The 20,207-nt window shown below is 35.2% G+C and overlaps 2 protein-coding genes, 1 long non-coding RNA gene and 1 pseudogene across 5 annotated transcripts; all 4 read left to right on the top strand.

The window, feature by feature from the left end:
• The first annotated feature begins 3,045 nt into the window (after positions 1 to 3,045).
• On the top strand, positions 3,046 to 5,103 carry LOC143452673 (uncharacterized). Of its 2 annotated transcripts, XR_013115085.1 has the most exons (5): positions 3,046 to 3,545; positions 3,930 to 4,092; positions 4,211 to 4,405; positions 4,494 to 4,622; positions 4,776 to 5,103. It is a non-coding gene; the product is annotated as an uncharacterized LOC143452673 (long non-coding RNA). The 2 variants fall into 2 exon arrangements; XR_013115084.1 differs by having other exon boundaries at positions 4,211 to 4,622.
• Positions 5,104 to 6,149: 1,046 nt separating this feature from the next.
• Positions 6,150 to 11,232, top strand: LOC143453538 (serine/threonine-protein kinase VRK1-like). The gene has a single exon (XM_076954906.1). The coding sequence runs from the start codon at positions 7,906 to 7,908 to the stop codon at positions 9,019 to 9,021; it is 1,116 nt and encodes a 371-aa protein (XP_076811021.1). The 5' UTR covers positions 6,150 to 7,905; the 3' UTR covers positions 9,022 to 11,232.
• Positions 11,233 to 11,444: 212 nt separating this feature from the next.
• LOC143453537 (serine/threonine-protein kinase VRK1 pseudogene) lies at positions 11,445 to 13,933 on the top strand (annotated as a pseudogene).
• Positions 13,363 to 20,177, top strand: LOC143453536 (uncharacterized). 2 transcript variants are annotated; one of them, XM_076954905.1, is made up of 10 exons: positions 13,363 to 14,430; positions 14,602 to 14,789; positions 14,918 to 15,082; positions 15,467 to 16,060; positions 16,709 to 16,757; positions 18,006 to 18,316; positions 18,633 to 18,770; positions 19,043 to 19,163; positions 19,308 to 19,394; positions 19,811 to 20,177. In XM_076954905.1, exons 1-10 carry the CDS (start codon positions 13,827 to 13,829, stop codon positions 19,828 to 19,830), a joined length of 2,277 nt encoding a protein of 758 aa, XP_076811020.1. In that variant the 5' UTR covers positions 13,363 to 13,826; the 3' UTR covers positions 19,831 to 20,177. The 2 variants fall into 2 exon arrangements, 1 of the variants encoding a protein (XP_076811020.1); XR_013115223.1 differs by having other exon boundaries at positions 13,383 to 14,430; positions 19,043 to 19,206.
• The last annotated feature ends 30 nt before the right edge of the window (positions 20,178 to 20,207 follow it).

Genomic DNA, 20,207 nt, shown 5'->3' with positions numbered 1-20,207 from the left:
AGAGTACGTTTTGAAAGGCAATAACTTGTTCTTTTCTGTTTTATGACAGCCAATTTGCGGCGCCAGTTATATGTATTTTGGTTTTTTTAACATGTACTAAACGATAACATTACAATTGTGTTAAGAAATTATGAAGTGTTTTGTGAAAGATTACAGATATCCATACCATTTCTTACCAATGTTGCCATTTGGCAACATTACGCTGTTGCCAAGGCAACCAAAATTTCCGAATTTTTTCTTTAGTTTTGGTACAAGGAAGACAAAAGTAACACATGGCCTAAATTTCAGAATTTTTGAAGTAAGGGAAAATAATTCGGGAAGGAAAGGGTTAATTAGACCGTTTGTTTGCAGAGTATCTTAGGTTTGCCGGCAACAGAAGATAAACCGGAAGTTGGAGACCTAGCATGGACGAAACACTCAAGCAGAACATGCCTTAGGCCAGCTTATGTCAAATCTGTTTCAGACAAGAACGTCATTGCACTAAACACTGGTCACCCCAAGTGAGAACTCGTTATTTATTCATTGTAGATATTGATACGTTATGTTGTTTTCATCAATGAAACTTTTTTAGCCATATTTTGTTTAAATTGTAATTTTATAATGTAGTTTATTATAATATGTAGTTTGTACTGTTTGAAATCTTTATCTGCTATTTGTTCTACAGAGTTTTAGTAAATGTTTTTAACTGAGCATGTTTCAATCTTTTGCAGATTTACAAAGAAAGACAAAGGTTTTTCTTCTGGTATTAAGTCAAAAAATATTAGAAGATTTTACACAAAAGCCTACCACCAAATAGAAGAAGAGAGAAAAGGATATTTCCAAGAAAAAGATAGAAAAAAGGAAGAAAAGGAAAACAAAGAAACTTTAGTCCGCTTTAACAAGTGGAGCTTAAAGATTGTCAAATTTATTTTGGATGGCAACTGCCACTCCTACCTTTTGAACATTCTGCAAAGAAAAAGGCCAAGTAGAAGGTATGATATTGTTATTCCTTTTTTAAATGTGTAGCTATCAAGTTTTGTTTTAAAGTAAAAAATGTGATGCCTATTAATAATAGGCCTATTAATAGTTTGTTTGTTATTGTGCAGAATGAATGTATTAGCTACAAGATGGGAGAACGGATCCGTGAGACGTCTAAAAACAAAAGTTGACAACCCGTACTTTGAAGATAACGAGCAACTTGAAACTGTTTGCTTTCATCTAAGCGACTTTATTCAGAAAAGTGCAAGGTAGCTACTGTAACTATTTTTACTACTGCTACTGCAAGTAACTACTTTTGGATTGTATCTACATGCTTTAACGCTGTAATATACAAAAAAAAACAGTTTACAAGTAATTAAGCTTATTCCACTGTAATTAAAATTGTTTTCTGTGATTCCAGAACTGTAACTGGATTTGTGCAACGCGGAGATTTATTATTTGATGTGTTTCTTCCCGAGTCAATCATATACAGCATCCACAAACTGCAAAAGCGAGATCTGAAGTCAGCTGAAAAGGTAATTTGATTTGTAAACTTCTAACTATCATATACGACTTCATGGTTATGAAGACGACCTACGCACTAGTACGCAGTCTTTGTCAGTTGTTGCAATGAATGCAATCAGTATTGATTAGGCTTTTTGTCCTGTAATGTCTGGTTATTTTTTATCGTCACTAATGATTGTTATTTTCTATAGATTTTTAGAGAAGGCTGCAAGGTCAAAGGCAGGAAACCTGACCCTTTACTGAACAAACCTTTGACGGATGAACAACGTGCTCTAATGGAATATAAATTGAAAGACTTTGCAAAAGAAATGAATATTCCACTTTGAACTTGGATCCATAAATTATTTTGTGTCATTGTAATAATAATTGTAAAGGCAAATGTGCAACTACTCCACGCACATGTACGACGTGTTGTTGTGGCTATTTAATGAAACAAATCTTTGCTTTATTTTGTACCGTTGTTTCAATCACAGAGAATTTTTGGATTTAATGACAAGGGGTTAATGTCGTTTACTGTATGCTACAATTACGGAAAATGATCATTAAGAGAATCAAACTTCCGATTATCGTCGTCACCCGGTATTGGTCGATGTATTTGAACGAAATGCGCATACTTGTGATGATTATATGTGATAATGATTATATTGACAACTGCTCATTATGAAATTTGTGTAACCAGCAGTAGGTGCCTTATCACAGAGCTACCGATCTCATGATCAAACATTTTCTGCACATTCAAAATTGCTTCGCACGTTTTGTGTTATGAAAGGTGACAACTGTTGGATGTTGTTGAGCTGCTGAATTTAAGGTGTTTGCACAAGACTTATGTTAATAGTTCAATTATTTTTCAAGTTTCTTCAAGGGTTTAGAAGTGAATTAAATATTGTTAATTGTTAAACTGTAGAATGTGTGAAATGTGTGAAATGACATTTGTTCATTATTGATGTTGTTACTTTAAATGATAATATTTTGAAATACTTATGTTTGCTGAAACACTTCGGAGCAAATAAACAGCGTGAACTTGTATATCGGGTGTAAACCTGTAAATTGTAAGGTACTCGAAGAGTTGAGCCTTCAGTGTTAAGAACATGTAACACTTATTTTCGTCTCTCCACTGGTAATCGGTAAAACTTTACGAGTTTCGCTTCCCGAATTTGCGGTCAACCGTGTCGAACCGGAGGCCAGTCGATTATTATCCTTTAATTGCAATCATAAAACTGCTGGAGCAGCATAACATCAAATAAACAGCAGTTGACGTATGAGACCAGAACTAAAACGAAAGAAATCAATTTAAAAGGGTGGCTTTATTACGCATCACTTACACATTCACTACATATCCAAAACGTGGAGTAAATCTTTCCATTCTCTCCAGCACTTGAGAGCCGACCGCCACACAAAAAACAATGATTCCACCTCCACCTTGTAACAAGACAATGAGCGCGGGCCGGTAATTACCAATTAGGTCCTAGTGGTAGCGGAATAAAGCGTCACGAAAAAGAGACAAAAGAATATGCACTTATGAAAGGTGAAGGAGTGCGAGAGCAGTCATAAAAAAACAGAAGAGCAAATACATATAAATGAAACAATGCACAGTTAGAATAAAATCAGACAACACGCACATTGGACTAAACTAATCTATAGGAGTAAAATAAAACCTCCAAAACAGTTATGGTGTATGCATGTACGAGTACAGACCGACGTATAAAAGACATACCTAGCCTATATTGAAGTATATGTTACTAATTTTCCACTAGTTTGTGTATCACCCAGTTGTGATTGCGGTTCTAATCTTAGTTTGCTTTTTAAAACAAGCCTCGAAATCTATTTTGTGTGTCACGTGCGCTTTGCCATTTACGCCTTTACTACCGGAGGCGAGAAACGTTGTTCGCTTTTAGTGGAAATGTAATTTTTGTGATTAGTTGTGCGATAATCGGTGGGAAGGTCAGTCTGGGTTTGCTTGTACAAAGCGGTGAGAAAGCCGGATAAGCAACGTGAAACGTGAAACATTGGGAGAAGATTAAGAATCAGAATAATCGGCAAGAAATCGCTATCATATCGTTAAGGTGAGTCTATTTGTTAAAGAAATCTTAACAAATAAACCAGCTTTGATGTCTACCTTGGTTCGGACAGTCTGCAATTTGAAAAATTCCGTTTTACATTACATGTTTGTAAAGCTTTTGAGATCAAAACCTTTATGATTATTATAGACGACATAGCTTTTCGCTTATCCCCTGGGATAAAATAAATTTAAATCTTGACTTTTGTTAAATATATTCGAGATTGTTGACGTTATGCTGATTATTATAAGAGTTTTAACTTGGTTATCACAATACCGATTCGGGTTCTAGAATAAAGTCGAACAAAAATTAAACATCATGTTTGCATTGTGAACATTTTAAATGTTGTTAACCACCCATAAACATTAACGTTTTGTTTGTATTTTGAAGAATCAAAGAACATCAAGGAATAATCACTCTTCATGAGTGGTTTGAGTTAAAAGATTCTTATATCATGATCTTAGAAAGATCAGAGCACTCTATGGACCTGTGGGATTATGTCCAGGAGGTTGGATGGATGACTGTAACAACCGCTCGCTTGATTTTCGAGCAGGTAACGTTGTTCTTTTTAAAATACCATTTCATTTGATTTAATTCAACCTAATTTAAATATTTAAATCATATGTTGTTTTTCGCTGAGTAACCTTATGATTGATATGATTATTTTTCAGGTTGTGGAAGCCAATATCCACATTCACAAGTGTGGAGTTGTTCATCGAGATCTATAGAGTGAAAAAATCGTTTTAGACTTCAACACTGGCGATGCAAAGCTCATCGATTTCGGTTGTGGGACTCTACTCCATGCAGATCGTTATAAAGGTTTTTCAGGAACACTATTATTTTACAATCCCGAGTCGTACACCGAGGTGAATTAGATTTGGTATCTACCAAGCTGCGACAAAATCAGTGGAATATAACAGAACTTCATTCAAACAAACTTGTTTATATTTGCAGAGTTAGGCCTATTACTACTCAAGCTCCTCGGCAACATGGTCGTTAGGTGCTACACGAAATGTTGTGCGGGTAGACTAAGTTCCCTTCAAGGCGAAGGAGAAGCTATCAGAAGAAGATGTCAAATTCAAGGTGAATGTATAAATTTAAAATGATAGTTTGATGTTCACAAATCACGATGCAATGCTTTATTTTGCTTAATGTAGAATTACTCATCGGGTTTTTATTTTGCCGAAAATAAGCCTACAAGCCAAGATGACGATGTTCATTTACTTTACTTCACAGGTTTCATGGAGCAGGGAAGCTAAGCATCTGATCGCATGGATGCTTTCCTGCGATCCAGATTCGCGACCAAGATATTCTTGGTCATCCCTGGATGAATACAAAATAATTGTTTGTTACGTCTGATTTTAGTTTGTGTTCTTTATTGTTTCTGTTAAAATCGCTATTTTGTATTGTTGTATTATTTAACATGTTTTCTTATTTATTTATAAAAGGTTAACAAAACCGACAATTCTGTGTACGTGTTGCATTGGTTGCTGATAGATTTCTTATTTTATCACGTTAATAGTTGTCATTTTATTCTTCGTTGCCCCAACGAAAAAGACAAAAAATAAACGAAACGACTTAGTTTGTGAGTTAATATGTTGATTTTTAAAATGTTCGGAATAGAATTATTAAATCTCCAGTAATGTATTTTAGTAACTGGTTTGACTTTTGGTTGAAAGTTTTACTGTTTTAAGAACAAACGCAAAGTTGAAGTTTAATTTCTTAAGTTTAGAAATTCAGAAACAAAATATTTTACCCTTAAAACACGGATGGTCTTTTTTATTTGAACAAGCAAGAAATCAAAAACTTTGATTTATTAAAAACACGCACATTGACGGTGCATATAGCAGCAACTGGTAGGCTATATTTTTTTTACTTCCACACAGCACAAAAAATGAAATAAATTGTATAAAACACTCATGTGTGGTATACTATGTAAAATTGATATTTCGCCTTGGATACCACATTCGTGCTGACTCAATGGGATCCAATATAAACATTGACAATAATAAAGTTTGTGTTCTACGTAAAAGTCATTTTATTGTTTTGTAAAAACTGCTGTGCGTTTAATCATGGCCTAAGACTCGTTCAACTCATATTTATTTAACCACAACCTAAAAGTTAACAAAATCAATTAAAAATAACATTTACCCATACATTTTTAAACCTTATCAACCAGATCAATGGACAAGAAAAACCTGATAATTTTTTTCGACTATATTCTTATCTCTTTAAATTATATTTATTTTAATGGAAACATTTACCCAAAACCGAAAGGTTTATCATCAATTTCCACTACCGCCATTTTCATTACAATCATTTTCAGATTCCCCTGTTTTCCGTTGGTTTAATTTTCCAATGCTGACTCTTCCGTTGGTTATTCTGTCGTTTATTTTTCGCCATTGACTGTGCTGAGCGAAAGTTGGGATGCTGACCGTTGTAGTTATAGCACAATAAAATACATGCTCACGAACAATTAGCAAGCAGGAAAATGGTTGAATTAACTTTGGGAGCTGAATCAAATTGAAATGGTCGTGTACGTGTGACGGTACATGCAATTCCTAGTTACGGTCAATGTTCCCTCTAAGCTGCGCGCGTGCGCAAATGCGCACTGCTGACACGGTCTCCGCGCACAGAAAATCTGTGCTGCGCACAAGAAAAAAATCCACCCTGAATTGAAAATAGAATAAACGCATAATAATGAACACGCGCACGTCTGATGTTGCTCACAGTGGTCCAAGGGACCGCTCAGGGAGTTAGAGTGTTTGCTCAGACTCGTGAAAAATTAGAGGGAACATTGGTTACGGTAGAATGATCTCTTAGCTAGTACACCTGATGAAGCCAGCTTATGCTAGCGAAGGCTCGTGTAGAGGTACTTAACATAGAATTTCTAGAGTGTTTTCATATATTTTGCTATTTTGTTAAACGTGTGTAGGCTACGTTGTGTCAGTGTCACATCCACATACATGCAAACAAACACCAGGTTTGTCACCGAGTCCGCCGAAAATTTTTATTATCATTCCGTCTTATAATAAATTAATCAAGAAAAATTGGTTGGTTTAATGCCAGTTACAGCTCTAATTAGTAGAGGAAGAATTGAGGCAGTCTTCGCCATCAAGCCAAAATTAAAGGATTTGTATAGCCTATGCACGATTACACACATAAGTTCTCACCGAAAACTGCCATACTTTCCAGTTGGCCCATAAAAGGTAATGTAATCTTCTAATAAACTGGAAATTAAGTGCACAGTTGTTTTTTCCAAATCATTAAGTGCAAAATAACACACCTTAATTGGGCCAATCCACTGAAGTTCAAGAAAAGCACAACGCAGTAACTTAGTATAGACTCTTTCCTAATTACCGCCACCATTCATTTTGGTTGGCATGATTTTTTCGATCGTCTATATTTAAAAATGGAAATTTTTGACTGACTTTGATTCTTTTAACCATTCTAGCCATTCAACTATAAAGATTAGGCTCAGTTGAGTTGCATATAAATTCTTTTAAGCAATAAAAAAAAATTGAAAATAAAATATAAAAATAGGCAATTTATTTTGACATTTTTTAATCGCGTAAAGGAATTGATATGCAACTCACCTGAACGATATTTTCGCAATCCAATGACCAGAACGCTTGCATGTTTAAAAAAATCATCATCATTTAAAAAATGGGTCGACACTTTGCATTGTTAACTACCGGTATAAGCGATTAAAAAAATCTTGCCACCCAGACAGTAGCTCGGAAAGGGTCTATTAAGGATTACATACATGGCGTGAATTATAAGTATTTTTGTATGAGGTAAAAACAGTTTGAGTTCTTTCATTACCAATGAAGTGACAAATTTAAAGCATGGCTCTTTATTTTATCAAACTCTTTGAATAATTTTCATTACAAGTCCACAAAGTTAACCTAGTCCATAGCAAAATTGCATTTAAGAAAGTACTTTTTTGTATTAGTGTTTGGAATTTTAGCAGTAAACATTATTAATGCAAAACTACATATAACTTAATCGGAGATTAATTCACATATTTGACTTTGTAAAAGTTTAACCCTTGGCTACAGATTTTGAGTTTGCAAAAGTATCAAAATTCATTACGATCTAAATGCTTTTCAGTTAAGTACATTTGTAGGCAGTATTATATTTTATGAACTTTTTAATCTGTGGATATTGCCTGAAACAAAAGCTTCAATGCACTTGGTACTGTTTTGACTTAAGGACTTTAGAATACTTGAGTCTTGATTTTATTAACTTTTTTTGTTTAGAATACCGTCCATGATTTAGTTATGTTGTTTGTGTAATTTTTTGTTTATTTCTCTTTTTTATATTTTAAATTTTTACTTTCCATTTATTAAAACATCGGCACAGTATGCCTGCTAAAGGAAAAGGTAAACCAAAGAAAAACCAACATCAGCTATGCAAGCTGTTACCACCCGGAGAAGTGCTAACTGATCTTCAGAAGAAAACCTGGAATGTCCAACATTTGATTAGGTCAAATGGTTATGGGTTGATTTATTTAGCCGACAAGGTTTCCGAATATTCCGAGAAAGACAATGCACCATATGTTATAAAGGTCAGACCTCATGAAAATGGCCCATTGTTTTGTGAAATCAGTTTCTACCAGAGAGCAGCTCGCTCTGACCAAATCGAAACATGGAAGAAACGCACAAAAGTTCCATTTTTGGGTGTACCATCTTACATAGCGCATGGCTTACATGAACGCAACAAAGAAAAACTCCGATTTCTTGTGATGCCAAGGTTTGGTTCAGATCTTCATAACTTGTGGTTGAAGGCGGGCAAGAAATTTAAACGTGAAACTGTTGCGAAAATTGCCATCATGATGTTAGATGCTCTCCATTACATGCATGAAAAGGAATACGTGCACGCTGACATCAAAGGAGCAAATATTTTGTGTGGGTATACTAACAGCAACAAGTTATATTTAGTTAACTATAGTTCAGCATATCGTTATATGGTCGACAACTCCCACAAAAAATACATGACAGATCCAAAGAATGCTCACAACGGAACAATAGAGTATACAAGCACAGATGCTCATGAAGGCGCTAACCCATCTCGGAGAGGAGATATGGAAATTCTAGGCTTTTTTCTTGTCCATTTGCTATGTGGTCGCCTCCCATGGGAAGATAAGCTTTCTGATTGTGCATATGTTCGTGATGCTAAAATTAATGCTTTAGATGATGTGAAGAAATTTGTTAGAGACACTTGCAAGAACGGCAATTTATCTGAAATAGTAGAATTCCTACAATTTGTTGTTGGACTTGATTATTATGAGGAACCTGATTACAAAAAGCTTCAAAATATATTTAAAACAACGTTAAAATCAATGGGTATTAGTTTGTCATCGCCGCTTGATTTTTCCGTAGTAGATGAAGATATTGAGCTACCGACAACAAAGAAGTCACGCAGAGCAGAATCAGTTACCAAAACAGTGAGCACCGGTAAAATGTTAAGTCTCCATTAGAAGAGAAGAGAACTCAACGTGTTATGAGGACATCAGAAGAGTCCACTTCTTCATCAAGTGACGAGAAAGATGATAGAAGATGTCATCATAGCAACGATGAGTTTTTTTAAGATGTCAAATAGGCAAGCGCTAATTCCCGGTGCTCCACTAGGAGTAATTTCCAGAAAGATCTCAAAACCTTTCAGCTCCAAGGATACAGCCTCTTCTAACATAGATCAGAAAATTGAACCAAGCAAGTGAAGAAAGCAACAGAAAAGTTCTTCCATGTTTAACTCTGCAAAATCAACATCAACCAGTTTAACTCCAGAGGACAGTGATGACTAACTCGTGACTTCTCAAAATGAAGCTTAACCCGATGAAAATGAAACACTGAAGATTTTATCTTCAGTTAAGTCCAGAAGCCCAAGATTCTCAAGGCCACCATTGCATACTTAAACTACGTTGATGAATTAACCGGACAAATGTTTGGTAAGGATCCTGTTTTTACTAAAAGACGTAAACTAATTCTTCCCAAGGCATCTGTGGACACACAAACTACTCCAACACTTTTGCAAAATGCAATCGCATGAGTGAGACGGGTAATGAATTTAAATGAGATTTAAGAAGGTGACATGCTTTACCTTTCGCCTTTTCTATTAATATTTTGTTTGCATAGTTTTGTGCTTCATAAAAATAATGGTATCATGCGAGTACACAAAGTACCATAACACTACCGGAAATGCAGTCATTGAAAAAAAGTGAAGTGGGAGATGAATGAAAATGGTACCAGACAAGGCTCCATAAACTTTTCCTTTATGATAGTAATTTGATATAAATGCACTTATGTTTAAATAAAAGTTCCAACTATATCTTTGTTATAATTAATTGTTTTTAATTACTTTTTAAATCGTTTCATTCTTATAATTGTCAAACAGGTGTTTGATGAATGCACTCAATGCACTCATGCACGATTATGTTGGTTTGTTACATGCTACTAAAGTTGGTATCTGTTGTTATTCAGGTTAATGTATATGCCTATATGACAACGTGCCAGCATTTTCAAACAAATATTTTTCCAACCTTAAAAACCTTTCTAAAACTGCTTTTTAAAATGTCTATAACCCATAAAGACTAACTATATCATATACTGTATATGTAATAATATATTTAGATGTCATGACTGTTTCTGGACAGAACATACTCCTGACCCCTCAGTACAGTTTAGGAAGCCCAAGTTTGGCTCCTAGTTTAAGAAGCACTGATCTATGGTCTATAATTTTGTCATTTTTTAAGCAGCTGTAGTACAGCCTGGTGGCCTGGTCTACTATTGCAATACCAGCAGTTTTTATTGTAGATCATAAAATTTTGTATTGTTCGGCTGATTAATTATTTCTTCATTTAACAAGCTTTTGTATCGGAGGCTGTTCATATGTTTTATGCTTTCCATCTGCGCATTGTGCAGGTTCAGGAAAACAGTCAAACTTTGTGTAACAGGAGTGTCTTTTAGTGTTTTTTTTTTTACTTTTTGTACGTACACATTATGACCTCCTGCTTTATATGATCATTTTATAACGGTCTCGAATTTTGCCATGAAAAATTCTCCGTTTACTATGACCAGTCTTTGGATATTATGACCACTTTTTCCGTCTTATTCAGGTTATTCTTTCAATTTTTTGTGTCATTTATGCAAATTAACAGTGTCAATTGTGCTACGCGTATTATTAATTCATCAACTAACATTCACGTTGATGTTGCTGTTTAATGTTTATGAAACAAATGATAAATTTGATGTTTTTTTGTCGTTTTGTGCCTGACTGTATCAATCCTGGTGTGTTTAAAAGGTACTGTAGCAGTTTTGGTTATTCTGACCCTTCAATTTTTATTGCCAAAATGGTCTGGTCCCAAGTAATTAGAAAATTTTCTATTTAGTTTTGACACTAACGTAATGTTTGTTTTATCTCTCTTGGACGTACTCTAAATGTATATGCATATATTTGTCTTTCTACTTAAGTTTTTTTGTTCTTCTGTTTATTGCAATTGCATTGCATTGGAGCATTGACATTTTAATTAGATGTTCAGATGAAGTCACATTGTGTAGCTTGTCAACATTAGTTATCTCTAATGAGTTTTTCTTGAACGTGCATTCATTATGCACATGAAGTCATCATTACAAAATGTATGGAAATTATATAAATTTAATATACTGTTTGATCTTCATTTTGTTTCCTAGAATGCACGTTGCTACCATAATTGTTTAACTTTGGTAGCCAATGGACTAAATTCTTGAGTTTTAAATAGAACTCTGTTGTTCAGAGGTACTAGGTCATAGGTATATGAACAAGAATCTGCATCTGAAACACATCCTTGGGATTTTTCATATAAAATAACTGTCATATCATAGAACTAGGAATTTATGCTTTGAAATCGCATTTCAAGAAAATCAGCGCAGTATGCCTGCTAAAGGAAAAGGTAAACCAAAGAAAAACCAACATCAGCTATGCAAGCCATTACCACCCGGAGAAGTGCTAACTGATCTTCAGAAGAAAACCTGGAAAGTCAGACAGTCGATTGGTTCAGGTGGATTTGGGTTGATTTACTCAGCCGACAAGGGTTCCGAAGATTCTGTGAAAGACAATGCTCCGTATGTTATAAAAATTGAGCCGCAAGGAAATGGGCCATTGTTTTGTGAAATCAGTTTCTACCAGAGAGCAGCTCGCTCTGACCAAATCGAAACATGGAAGAAACGCACAAAAGTTCCATATTTGGGTATACCATCTTACATAGCGCATGGCTTACATGAACGCAACAAAGAGAAACTCCGATTTCTTGTGATGCCAAGGTTTGGTTCAGATCTTCATAACTTGTGGTTGAAGGCGGGCAAGAAATTCAAACGTGAAACTGTTGCGAAAATTGCCATCATGATGTTAGATGCTCTCCATTACATGCATGAAAAGGAATACGTGCATGCGGACATAAAAGGAGCAAATATTTTGTGTGGGCATGAGGACAAAAACAAATTATATCTGGTTGATTTCGGTTTAGCTTACCGATACACAGCAGATAACACACACAAGAAGTATGAGCCAGATCCAAGAAAAGCTCACAACGGAACAATAGAGTATACAAGCACAGATGCTCATAAAGGCGCTAACCCATCTCGGCGAGGAGATATGGAAATTCTAGGCTTTTTTCTCGTCCATTTGCTATGTGGTCGCCTCCCATGGGAAGATAAGCTTTCTGATTGTGCATATGTTCGTGATGCTAAAATTAATGCTTTAGATGATGTGAAGAAATTTGTTAAAGACACTTGCAAGAACGGCAATTTATCTGAAATAGTAGAATTCCTACAATGTGCTGTTGGACTAGAATATGACGAAGAACCTAATTACAAAAAGCTTCAAAATATATTTAAAACTGCGTTGAAATCAATGAGTGTTAGTTTGTCATCGCCGCTTGATTTTTCCTCAGCAGATGAAGATATTGAGCCACCGACACCAAAGAAGTCTCGCCGGGCAGAATCTGCTGCCAAAAAAGTGAGCACCGGTAACGTTACATCTCCATTACAAAGGAAGAGAACTCAACGTGTTGTGAGGTCATCAGAAGAGTCCACGTCTTCATCACCAGTCAGCATGAAGCAACAGCCAAGCAGGAAGAGGCAACATCAGTGCAAACCATCTAACTTGAAGAAAGCGAGGCAGAAGTTGAAATCATCCACAGAAGAAGATTCTCCTGTAATCAAACCAACAAGGAATCACGCCCAACGTTATCGTCCAGTAACAGAAACTACCGACGAGGAAGATGAATCAATCATTGATGACAGTGGTGATGAGTTTCACCCAACATCAAAGAGTCAAAACATAATTCCTGGAGCTCCACTGGGTAGAATTCCAAAGAGGAACACAAGATCTTCCAACTTTAAGGAGAAAGTTTTATCCGTAACTGATATAGATCAAACCGTTCACTCAAGCAAGCAGAGAAAGGTAAAGAAACGTCCTGTTGTGTCCAGTCCTGAAAAATCATCATCACCTTTTTCAACTCCAGAGAGAAATGATGAGAATATAAATGATGATAATTACCAAGCCATTCCTCAAAAGAAAGATGAAATTGAGAAAGAAAAAGACTTGATTGCTTCTTCGTCATCAAATTCCAGGAGCTCAAGATACTCGATGGCTCCACTGCACACTTCAACTGTGTTAAAGAAGCATGACCAGTTAACCGGTCAGATGTCCGGTAAGCATCCTGTTTTCACTCGACGGCGAAAAGTAAATGTTCCCAAGGCAAATGCAGGCACACAAACTACTCCGACACTTCGCAAAATGCAGTCGCGTAAGTGAGATGGAAGATGAATTAAAATGAATTTAAAGGAAGCTACAGGTTTACCTTCTCTATCATTATTTTGTGTGCATAGTTTCGTACAACATAAAATTATGGTGCAAACTTAATGTGTTCTTCAATTTTTTCCCGGAAATTTTAGGTCGTTCGATGTGTTTAATTACCATAAAAATCATTTAAACATTTCACTATTGGGTATGTGATCAAACAAAGAATAATATGTTATTGTTACCTGTACTTGAGCTCACTCGTTGTACTCATATTATATAGTTCACTCGTCTTGTGGTATATACACATCGTATGCATCAATGCTATAGTTTGGTTAACACTGCAATTCTTTCCTTCATCTAATTCCATACATACAGTACAATTGCCACACACACCTATGTATACATTATTGTTATTTTTTGCCTATTTCTCCAACTAGGCATAGAATGTGACCAATATAAGGAATCATCTTTTCATTCATTTGTGTGACCATAAATTGCTGAGCGATGTTGGAATCGATTGCTTTATTGTATTGTAATCGATTTATTATAGCTAATCCACTTAGCAAACAATTTGTTTCCCTCAAACTTTTAGTGCATTTGTGTTTCTGTAGTCAGCTCTGTACAGATGCCTCTAGGTTCGTTTTAGGTTATTTATCAATGATGAGTAGTTCAGATTCTGATCTACATTGTTGCTCTGTATGCAAAAACACCTGCTCAGCTGATGAACAACCAAGCAAGCAAAATCATCGAACTCATTTCTGTAGAAAAAAACATGAATCGTCGGAGCAAAAACAAGTTAAAAGGAAATTAAACGTTTCTTCATCTCTTTGGAAAAATCATCATTCAAACAGAAATGTGCGCACTCCCAACAGCATGAAAAGCTTTACAGATTCGGTTCAAAGCTCTCAAGTTTGTCAAGACAGTTTGTCAACATACTTGGAAAGTTTGGGACATAGGTCATCCAAAAGGATCCTGCTTCTGTTACGAAATCTTGAATACTTTTGGCCACCTTATAAATTTGGGGAAGACTTAAATCATAGACTTCACAATGCTATCTTTGGACGAAGTCGCACTAATTATGTGCATTGGTTTCAGAAGTGGATTACAGGTTTGTCAGTTCCAGTTACTGTGATACATGCTTAATTGACACTTAAATATACAACTTAAAAGTTATGGCATTGTTTTCTTTGGCATAAATTATACCTTATGTGAAAACTATAACTTAAAAAAGGTGTTGTCATTAAACTGATGTTTTTTTCATTTATATAATACACCACAGGGAAAAACTACCAACCTCATTTACACGACAATGTTAACTTTCTTTCCCTGCTGGAATCATCGTTTAAGCGTAAAAGCATCTTGCAACAATCCACGCTTCGGATGTTACAATTGAAAACAGGTCTTTCAAAGTCAGCTATAACTCTGTGGTTTAGATGGAAGCGGACGATGGAAAATCCAATGAAACCGGTAAGTAGACCAGTCTCGAAAAAGAATTTCCTACTTCAGGGTGGTCCAAGACTGCCAGCACAAAGGGCCACAATAAGTTTGAGGAAAACTTTGTGAGCAGCACATTACACATTACACTGAATACACAGATTCTGCAAGCAATGTTTGCGAAAGACCATTATCTAAGTCACAGAGAAATGCAGCAAATTGCAAAATCAAATGGTTGGGGTACATCCCAGGTTAAATCCTGGTTCCGTGTGGCTCGTGCTTTGGCCAATATTTTTGATGAGTCCAAAGCTGACAAAGAAGAACTGGTAAGGTTTCTTTGTGATTTCTATCATAAATTTGAATTGCATTGGTTTGTTTAGGAGCCAATTAGGTTTAAATAGAGTTATTTTTATGATTTAGTTGTTGAACTTGAACGACTGGTTGATAGATGCAACATTATAATGGAAAGTTGTTTTCAAATTAGCAAATAAATTGATTTTAATAAGTGGTAAAACTTATTTGTAATTATTATATAGATTTTACACCATACCTTATTATTTCATGTATATTTATTAATAAATATGTATAAATACATAATTATAATACTAAATGGACTTAAAACTTTCTTACGTATAATCAGTAAATTCAGATACATTATTGTACATGTTACTTTTATATAATAAGTTAAATCAAACATTATACTTTTCCAGATACTGTGGCGAATGTTTCAACGTTGTAGGAACGGTGTTTCAAACAGCGATGTGGAATTAATGTCACATCTACTTAGCATGGCTAAGACAGATGTGTACAAAATATTCCATAGTTGGTGTCTGTATTACAACGTTGAAGACCTAATGACTGCCCCTGAGTCATCTCGATTTGAAGATCTAGAAAAGCTGTCTTCAGAAGGTGGTGTGGATACCTGGAGCAGATCCGATCATATGGAATGCTTAACTTCTTCATCAAGATTAGCGTCAAGTGTTCCCACATCGATGTCTGCTGTTAGCACCGATGTTGTTGTGGAGAAAGTGCAGACTTCCATTCAACAGCCCCGCTGTAATTCAGCAGGAAAGGAATCCAGTTTTCATGGTGTTGCCACCACTTCAACAAATTTAATGGAAGCTGAGCTACAGAAATGCGGAGCATCTAGTGGTACAACTTGTGCAGAGAATCCATCAACTACACGAGAATCAGCTCCGCAAAGAATATTGACACCCTCCGCTGAAAATGAGGAGTTTTTGGACGATTCTTCCGATGATCTCTCAGACAAGGAGCTGGTTATTGTGGAAGATGATGATAGTAATGTAAGTACAATTATCATCAAACTTTAAGTTCCGCTCTAGCTCTAAAGCAAATCATCCAAATATTCATAATTCTGTGAAACGCTTCCTGTAGAAGTCTTTAAAGCTTCGTTTAACTTGCAATTAACTACTGTAAGTGATTTTGTTCAGCTTATTACATATGATAATTTATGTACAGTTGTTTATATAGGTATTAAAACTCTATACTAATGAAATGTTAATGAAGTTATTGGAACATGTCGGTATTAAGCTAAATCTGGGATTCTGTCTATATTTATAAGGAGTGTTAGTTAATTTGAGAAAGTGTCCAAAATTGTCTCTAAAATTTCTTGAATAGTCTCTCGGAATTTATACTTCTATAACTCCAACATAAAAATTAGCAGTTGTATAAGTAGTCTTTAAAAGTTCCGGTATCTTTCTATCTTAAAATTTCTGTTGCCAAACCTGAAGAAAAAAAACTGCGTAAAAGCACAAGTTATTAAGTGTATACAGTATTAAATGAAGTTGATGTGACGTTTAATTTTCTTATTATTTTAAACACTTATTGGCTTAACCTTGTCACGTTATAGTTTTTGAATATCTTTCCACCACCAATGTCTACATCAGCAGCAAATTACAGTTTTTATTTGAATTTTTTGTCTTTGATTGTAGTTTGACGAAAGTGAAGAACTCCATGATTCGAATAAAAGGTCCTTCGTAGGTATGTACCAACAACTTGCTGTAATAAGTCATTTTTACTTCCAAATTGCTAAGTATGTTTATGTTAAAATCGTAAATTTTTTCCATTTTTTCCTCTTGTTTTATCTATTACAGACGCGCAGTGTGACTTGCACTGTGACTTATATTCTGCTATAGGAGACATTTAGATTATGATAGATTTAAGGCTTAACTGCTAGCATGTTGGTACTAATCACCTAGTTTATTTATTGTTATTGAGCTGTTACTTCAACAATTTTTTATCTCAAGATTTTACGTGCACTTTTTCAGTCTCTTTCACTCGTAATGGATTCACTGCAATACAAACTTTTAAGTGAGCCCTGCACTTTGTGCGGAGATAATTTTATCACAAAATTACTTTCATATATTCTTATGTTTATATAGATGTTTTATTATTCAATGCTAGTTGGTGTTGTTCTTTCAAGGCTGTCTGGCAAATTTCACGCAAATACAAAACCGTTACTTGACTTTCTCAACCATGCTAAAATGCATGAATTGTCCGAGGGATCTAAAACGGGGATGAAAATTTGACAGGGATCAGAAATTTGCTTCTTTCAAAACAACACCAAGCTTAAAAGTTTATTTAAAAATCGACAAGGGCCATCGACATCTTATCTCGACCATCTTGTCTCAGGTGTTTTTTAAGTCCGGACTTGAAGCTTTCTCATCACACTTTTCTCGGAACTTGATCCAGTCGTAAATCTTGAGATTTGATTGGTCAGTTTCATGACCAGAGGTAGCACAAATGCCCAAGTGGCTTGGTGCGTTGTTAATTGTCTGTTTGCACAAGGACGAGGTAAAGGGACAGTGAAGTAGTTGTGACTAAATTGATGGTAGAACATTTATTGTTCAAATGAGAAACATTTTAAACTGGAAAAGTCGCTTGAAGTTCAGATACACTGTCACTTTGCTCTTGTCTTTTGTAAAACTATTATCCAAGTGCTTGAATGGATCAAAATGCAGCCCATTTCTCAGTTACACAATTAATTATATATATTAGTTATCTAAATGTCTTTTTGGGCTCTTTACCTGTGTTTTGTGTTTCAAAAATCCATAATTGCATACAAAAATCAGCACAAGTAAAGTATTTTTCTTTTTAATGAAATAAGCTATAATTATGAATGTTGTGTTGGAAATAACTAACGTTTAAGAGCAAGAAATACTTTCTTACGGAGCTACACGCTTGAAATGTAACTCCTGTTGCACTCGTTCTTTTGTTGCCTTGCTGTAGAGACAGTGACTGGGTCACCTCCTATTCGACTGGTGTCCCCATCGCGTCCATCTCTTCTCAATCGATTGTCAGACTGGTGGTTTCCAAGTGACGATGTCAACCAAATTGAAAAAGTTTCAAGTGCCGAGATATACAGCCATGACTTTGTTGTGAAAGCATTGAGAAGGTTACGTCGAAAACAGCGTAAGAAAGGAATTCCGACTAAAGCTATGTTGCTGGAATCGTACCAGCCCAAACGATCAAAGTCTCGTTTAGTCCACTCGATGAAAGTGAACACAGTTGTCGATAAATATGATCTTCTTGTTGCCAAAGTATGTTGAATGATGACTATGATTTTCATGGCTAATTTATAAATGAACTTTCTTGGAAATTTTGTTAAACATGTAATGATTGCTCACTTACTTTTGTATGTAGCGATCTAATTTTCAATCTTGACATTGTTATTGCGGATATTGTTTTGATTGCTTAATATTACTTCTATATCATTTCTTGTTACTATTGGTATATTTTTAATAATAATGACTTTCTAAAATTAGCAAGTTTACACGGAAATTGCTGTTCCTCGGGGTAATAGTGTAGTTACAAGTACAAGTAAAAAATTTCTAAGATGTGTTCCTGTTTTCCTAGGACCAGGTTTCCTATCAGCCATTTTCTCGAAACACGGATGTGGACAATGAAGTGGTTTACTTAGGAACAACGTATAACTCTACCTCAACGCAATGCAGTGCGGAGCCTCTTATTAGGGAACTGCAGAAACACCCCGAGGTAATTTGCAGCAGTTTTTTCCGAGTGAACCTGTCAGTATCAAGCAATTGTTTAATTTTCACCATTTACTATGGGTTGCGTGATGCTGGTGACTATAGCGCAATAGAAATAGTTAAACGGAATATACAAATGAACAAGGTTAAGCTGCAAATTTTTGAAAGATCAGTACAAATAAGATACAAAACAACACAACGAAAACTATGAAGATGATGAACTGGCGCTGTAACCTCATCTGTGCATTAACCTAGAAGATACAATTCATTTTTTTGTAGAACACTAATTTTACCATCGCAACACTCAACTCGACTTTGATGGAAGAAGCTCCCACGTCTTCAGAACCGATTTCGGCTGAAGAAGCTTTATTTAATTTGTTAGAAAATGACACAGACTCAAGTAAATATGCACCAACTTGAACCAATTAATGGTTTTAAAACAGGTATTTCACCCAGCGCTTGTCAAACACCTGTTTTCATCAAATAATTGTATTGAATTTTGTAGCTGTCTACGTACATTTTCTATCACTATGTGTCTATGTAGGTGATGATCTTTATTCCAACAATGAAGACGAACCTATTAGCAATGAGGCTAGCGGCGTTTTGTCACCACAAGTTGATCATACTTCAAGTAAGTATTTTTTAGGTTTATGAGATCTTGGACTATTGATGGCTAAAATTTGTGGAATATACCTTCAGCTTCATGATTATGTAATCCGATAATTAGCATGTTGCTGATTTTTCGAAGATTACTGTCAACTTTTTATGTCAGATTTATCATCCATCAGGTTTTTTGAGATGTAGCGATTCGTTTTGTATTGTTTGTATATGTATGGTTTAATGGTTCATTTTGTGCAATACTAGCCCAACTTTGTGAAAGCATCAACAAAAATGTGGCAATTTGTTGGCGAGACCAATTTTTGGCATTGATATTTGCACATTAGAGCAGCATGCCAATGTGCCATATCATCTTAGGTTCGATAAAGAATTAGATTGATTTAATAGATTAGATTGTATTCTCTAACATCATGTTCTTGACATTTTCAGCATCTGAACTTGAAGAATGAATTCAGTATTGATGGAAAGATGAGAACATGGGGCCAATTTCAACAATTGCAATAGACTTCTTTGAACAAGTTCGAAAGTGTGCAAATTGTACCCATTCTTGTTGTGTTTTTTTTTTTGATGTGCAGATTTTTACTGTAAATTTATCCAAAGAGTTACGAATATTTCTTTTTTATCTTATTTCAGAGTTCGTATTTTATGAAACTGTACTGTTCTAGATATAGCACCGGTTTTTTTAATATTACGCTTGCAGCATGTGGAGGTGTAGGCTAGCTTATTTTAAAGGTTATCGCACGCTTTTGCTCTGGCATTTAAACAAATAAAACGTTTACTGGTACTGTAAAACCTATGAACCTGTACTTTGTTTTAGAAATCATAA

The sequence above is a fragment of the Clavelina lepadiformis genome, chromosome 4, assembly GCF_947623445.1.
Source record: "Clavelina lepadiformis chromosome 4, kaClaLepa1.1, whole genome shotgun sequence".
NCBI lineage: Eukaryota > Metazoa > Chordata > Ascidiacea > Aplousobranchia > Clavelinidae > Clavelina > Clavelina lepadiformis.
Note: the sequence above shows the minus strand (reverse complement) of the source record. Positions and strands in the feature narration are given on the sequence as shown.

Coding starts and splice junctions, on each gene's coding strand:
- LOC143453538 (XM_076954906.1), top strand. CDS start 7,906: ATGCCTGCTAAAGGAAAAGGTAAACCAAAGAAAAACCAACATCAGCTA.
- LOC143453536 (XM_076954905.1), top strand. CDS start 13,827: ATGTTGGAATCGATTGCTTTATTGTATTGTAATCGATTTATTATAGCT. Junction 15,083..15,466: donor AAGCTGACAAAGAAGAACTG/GTAAGGTTTCTT, acceptor ATACTTTTCCAG/ATACTGTGGCGAATGTTTCA. Junction 18,771..19,042: donor AACTGCAGAAACACCCCGAG/GTAATTTGCAGC, acceptor ATTTTTTTGTAG/AACACTAATTTTACCATCGC.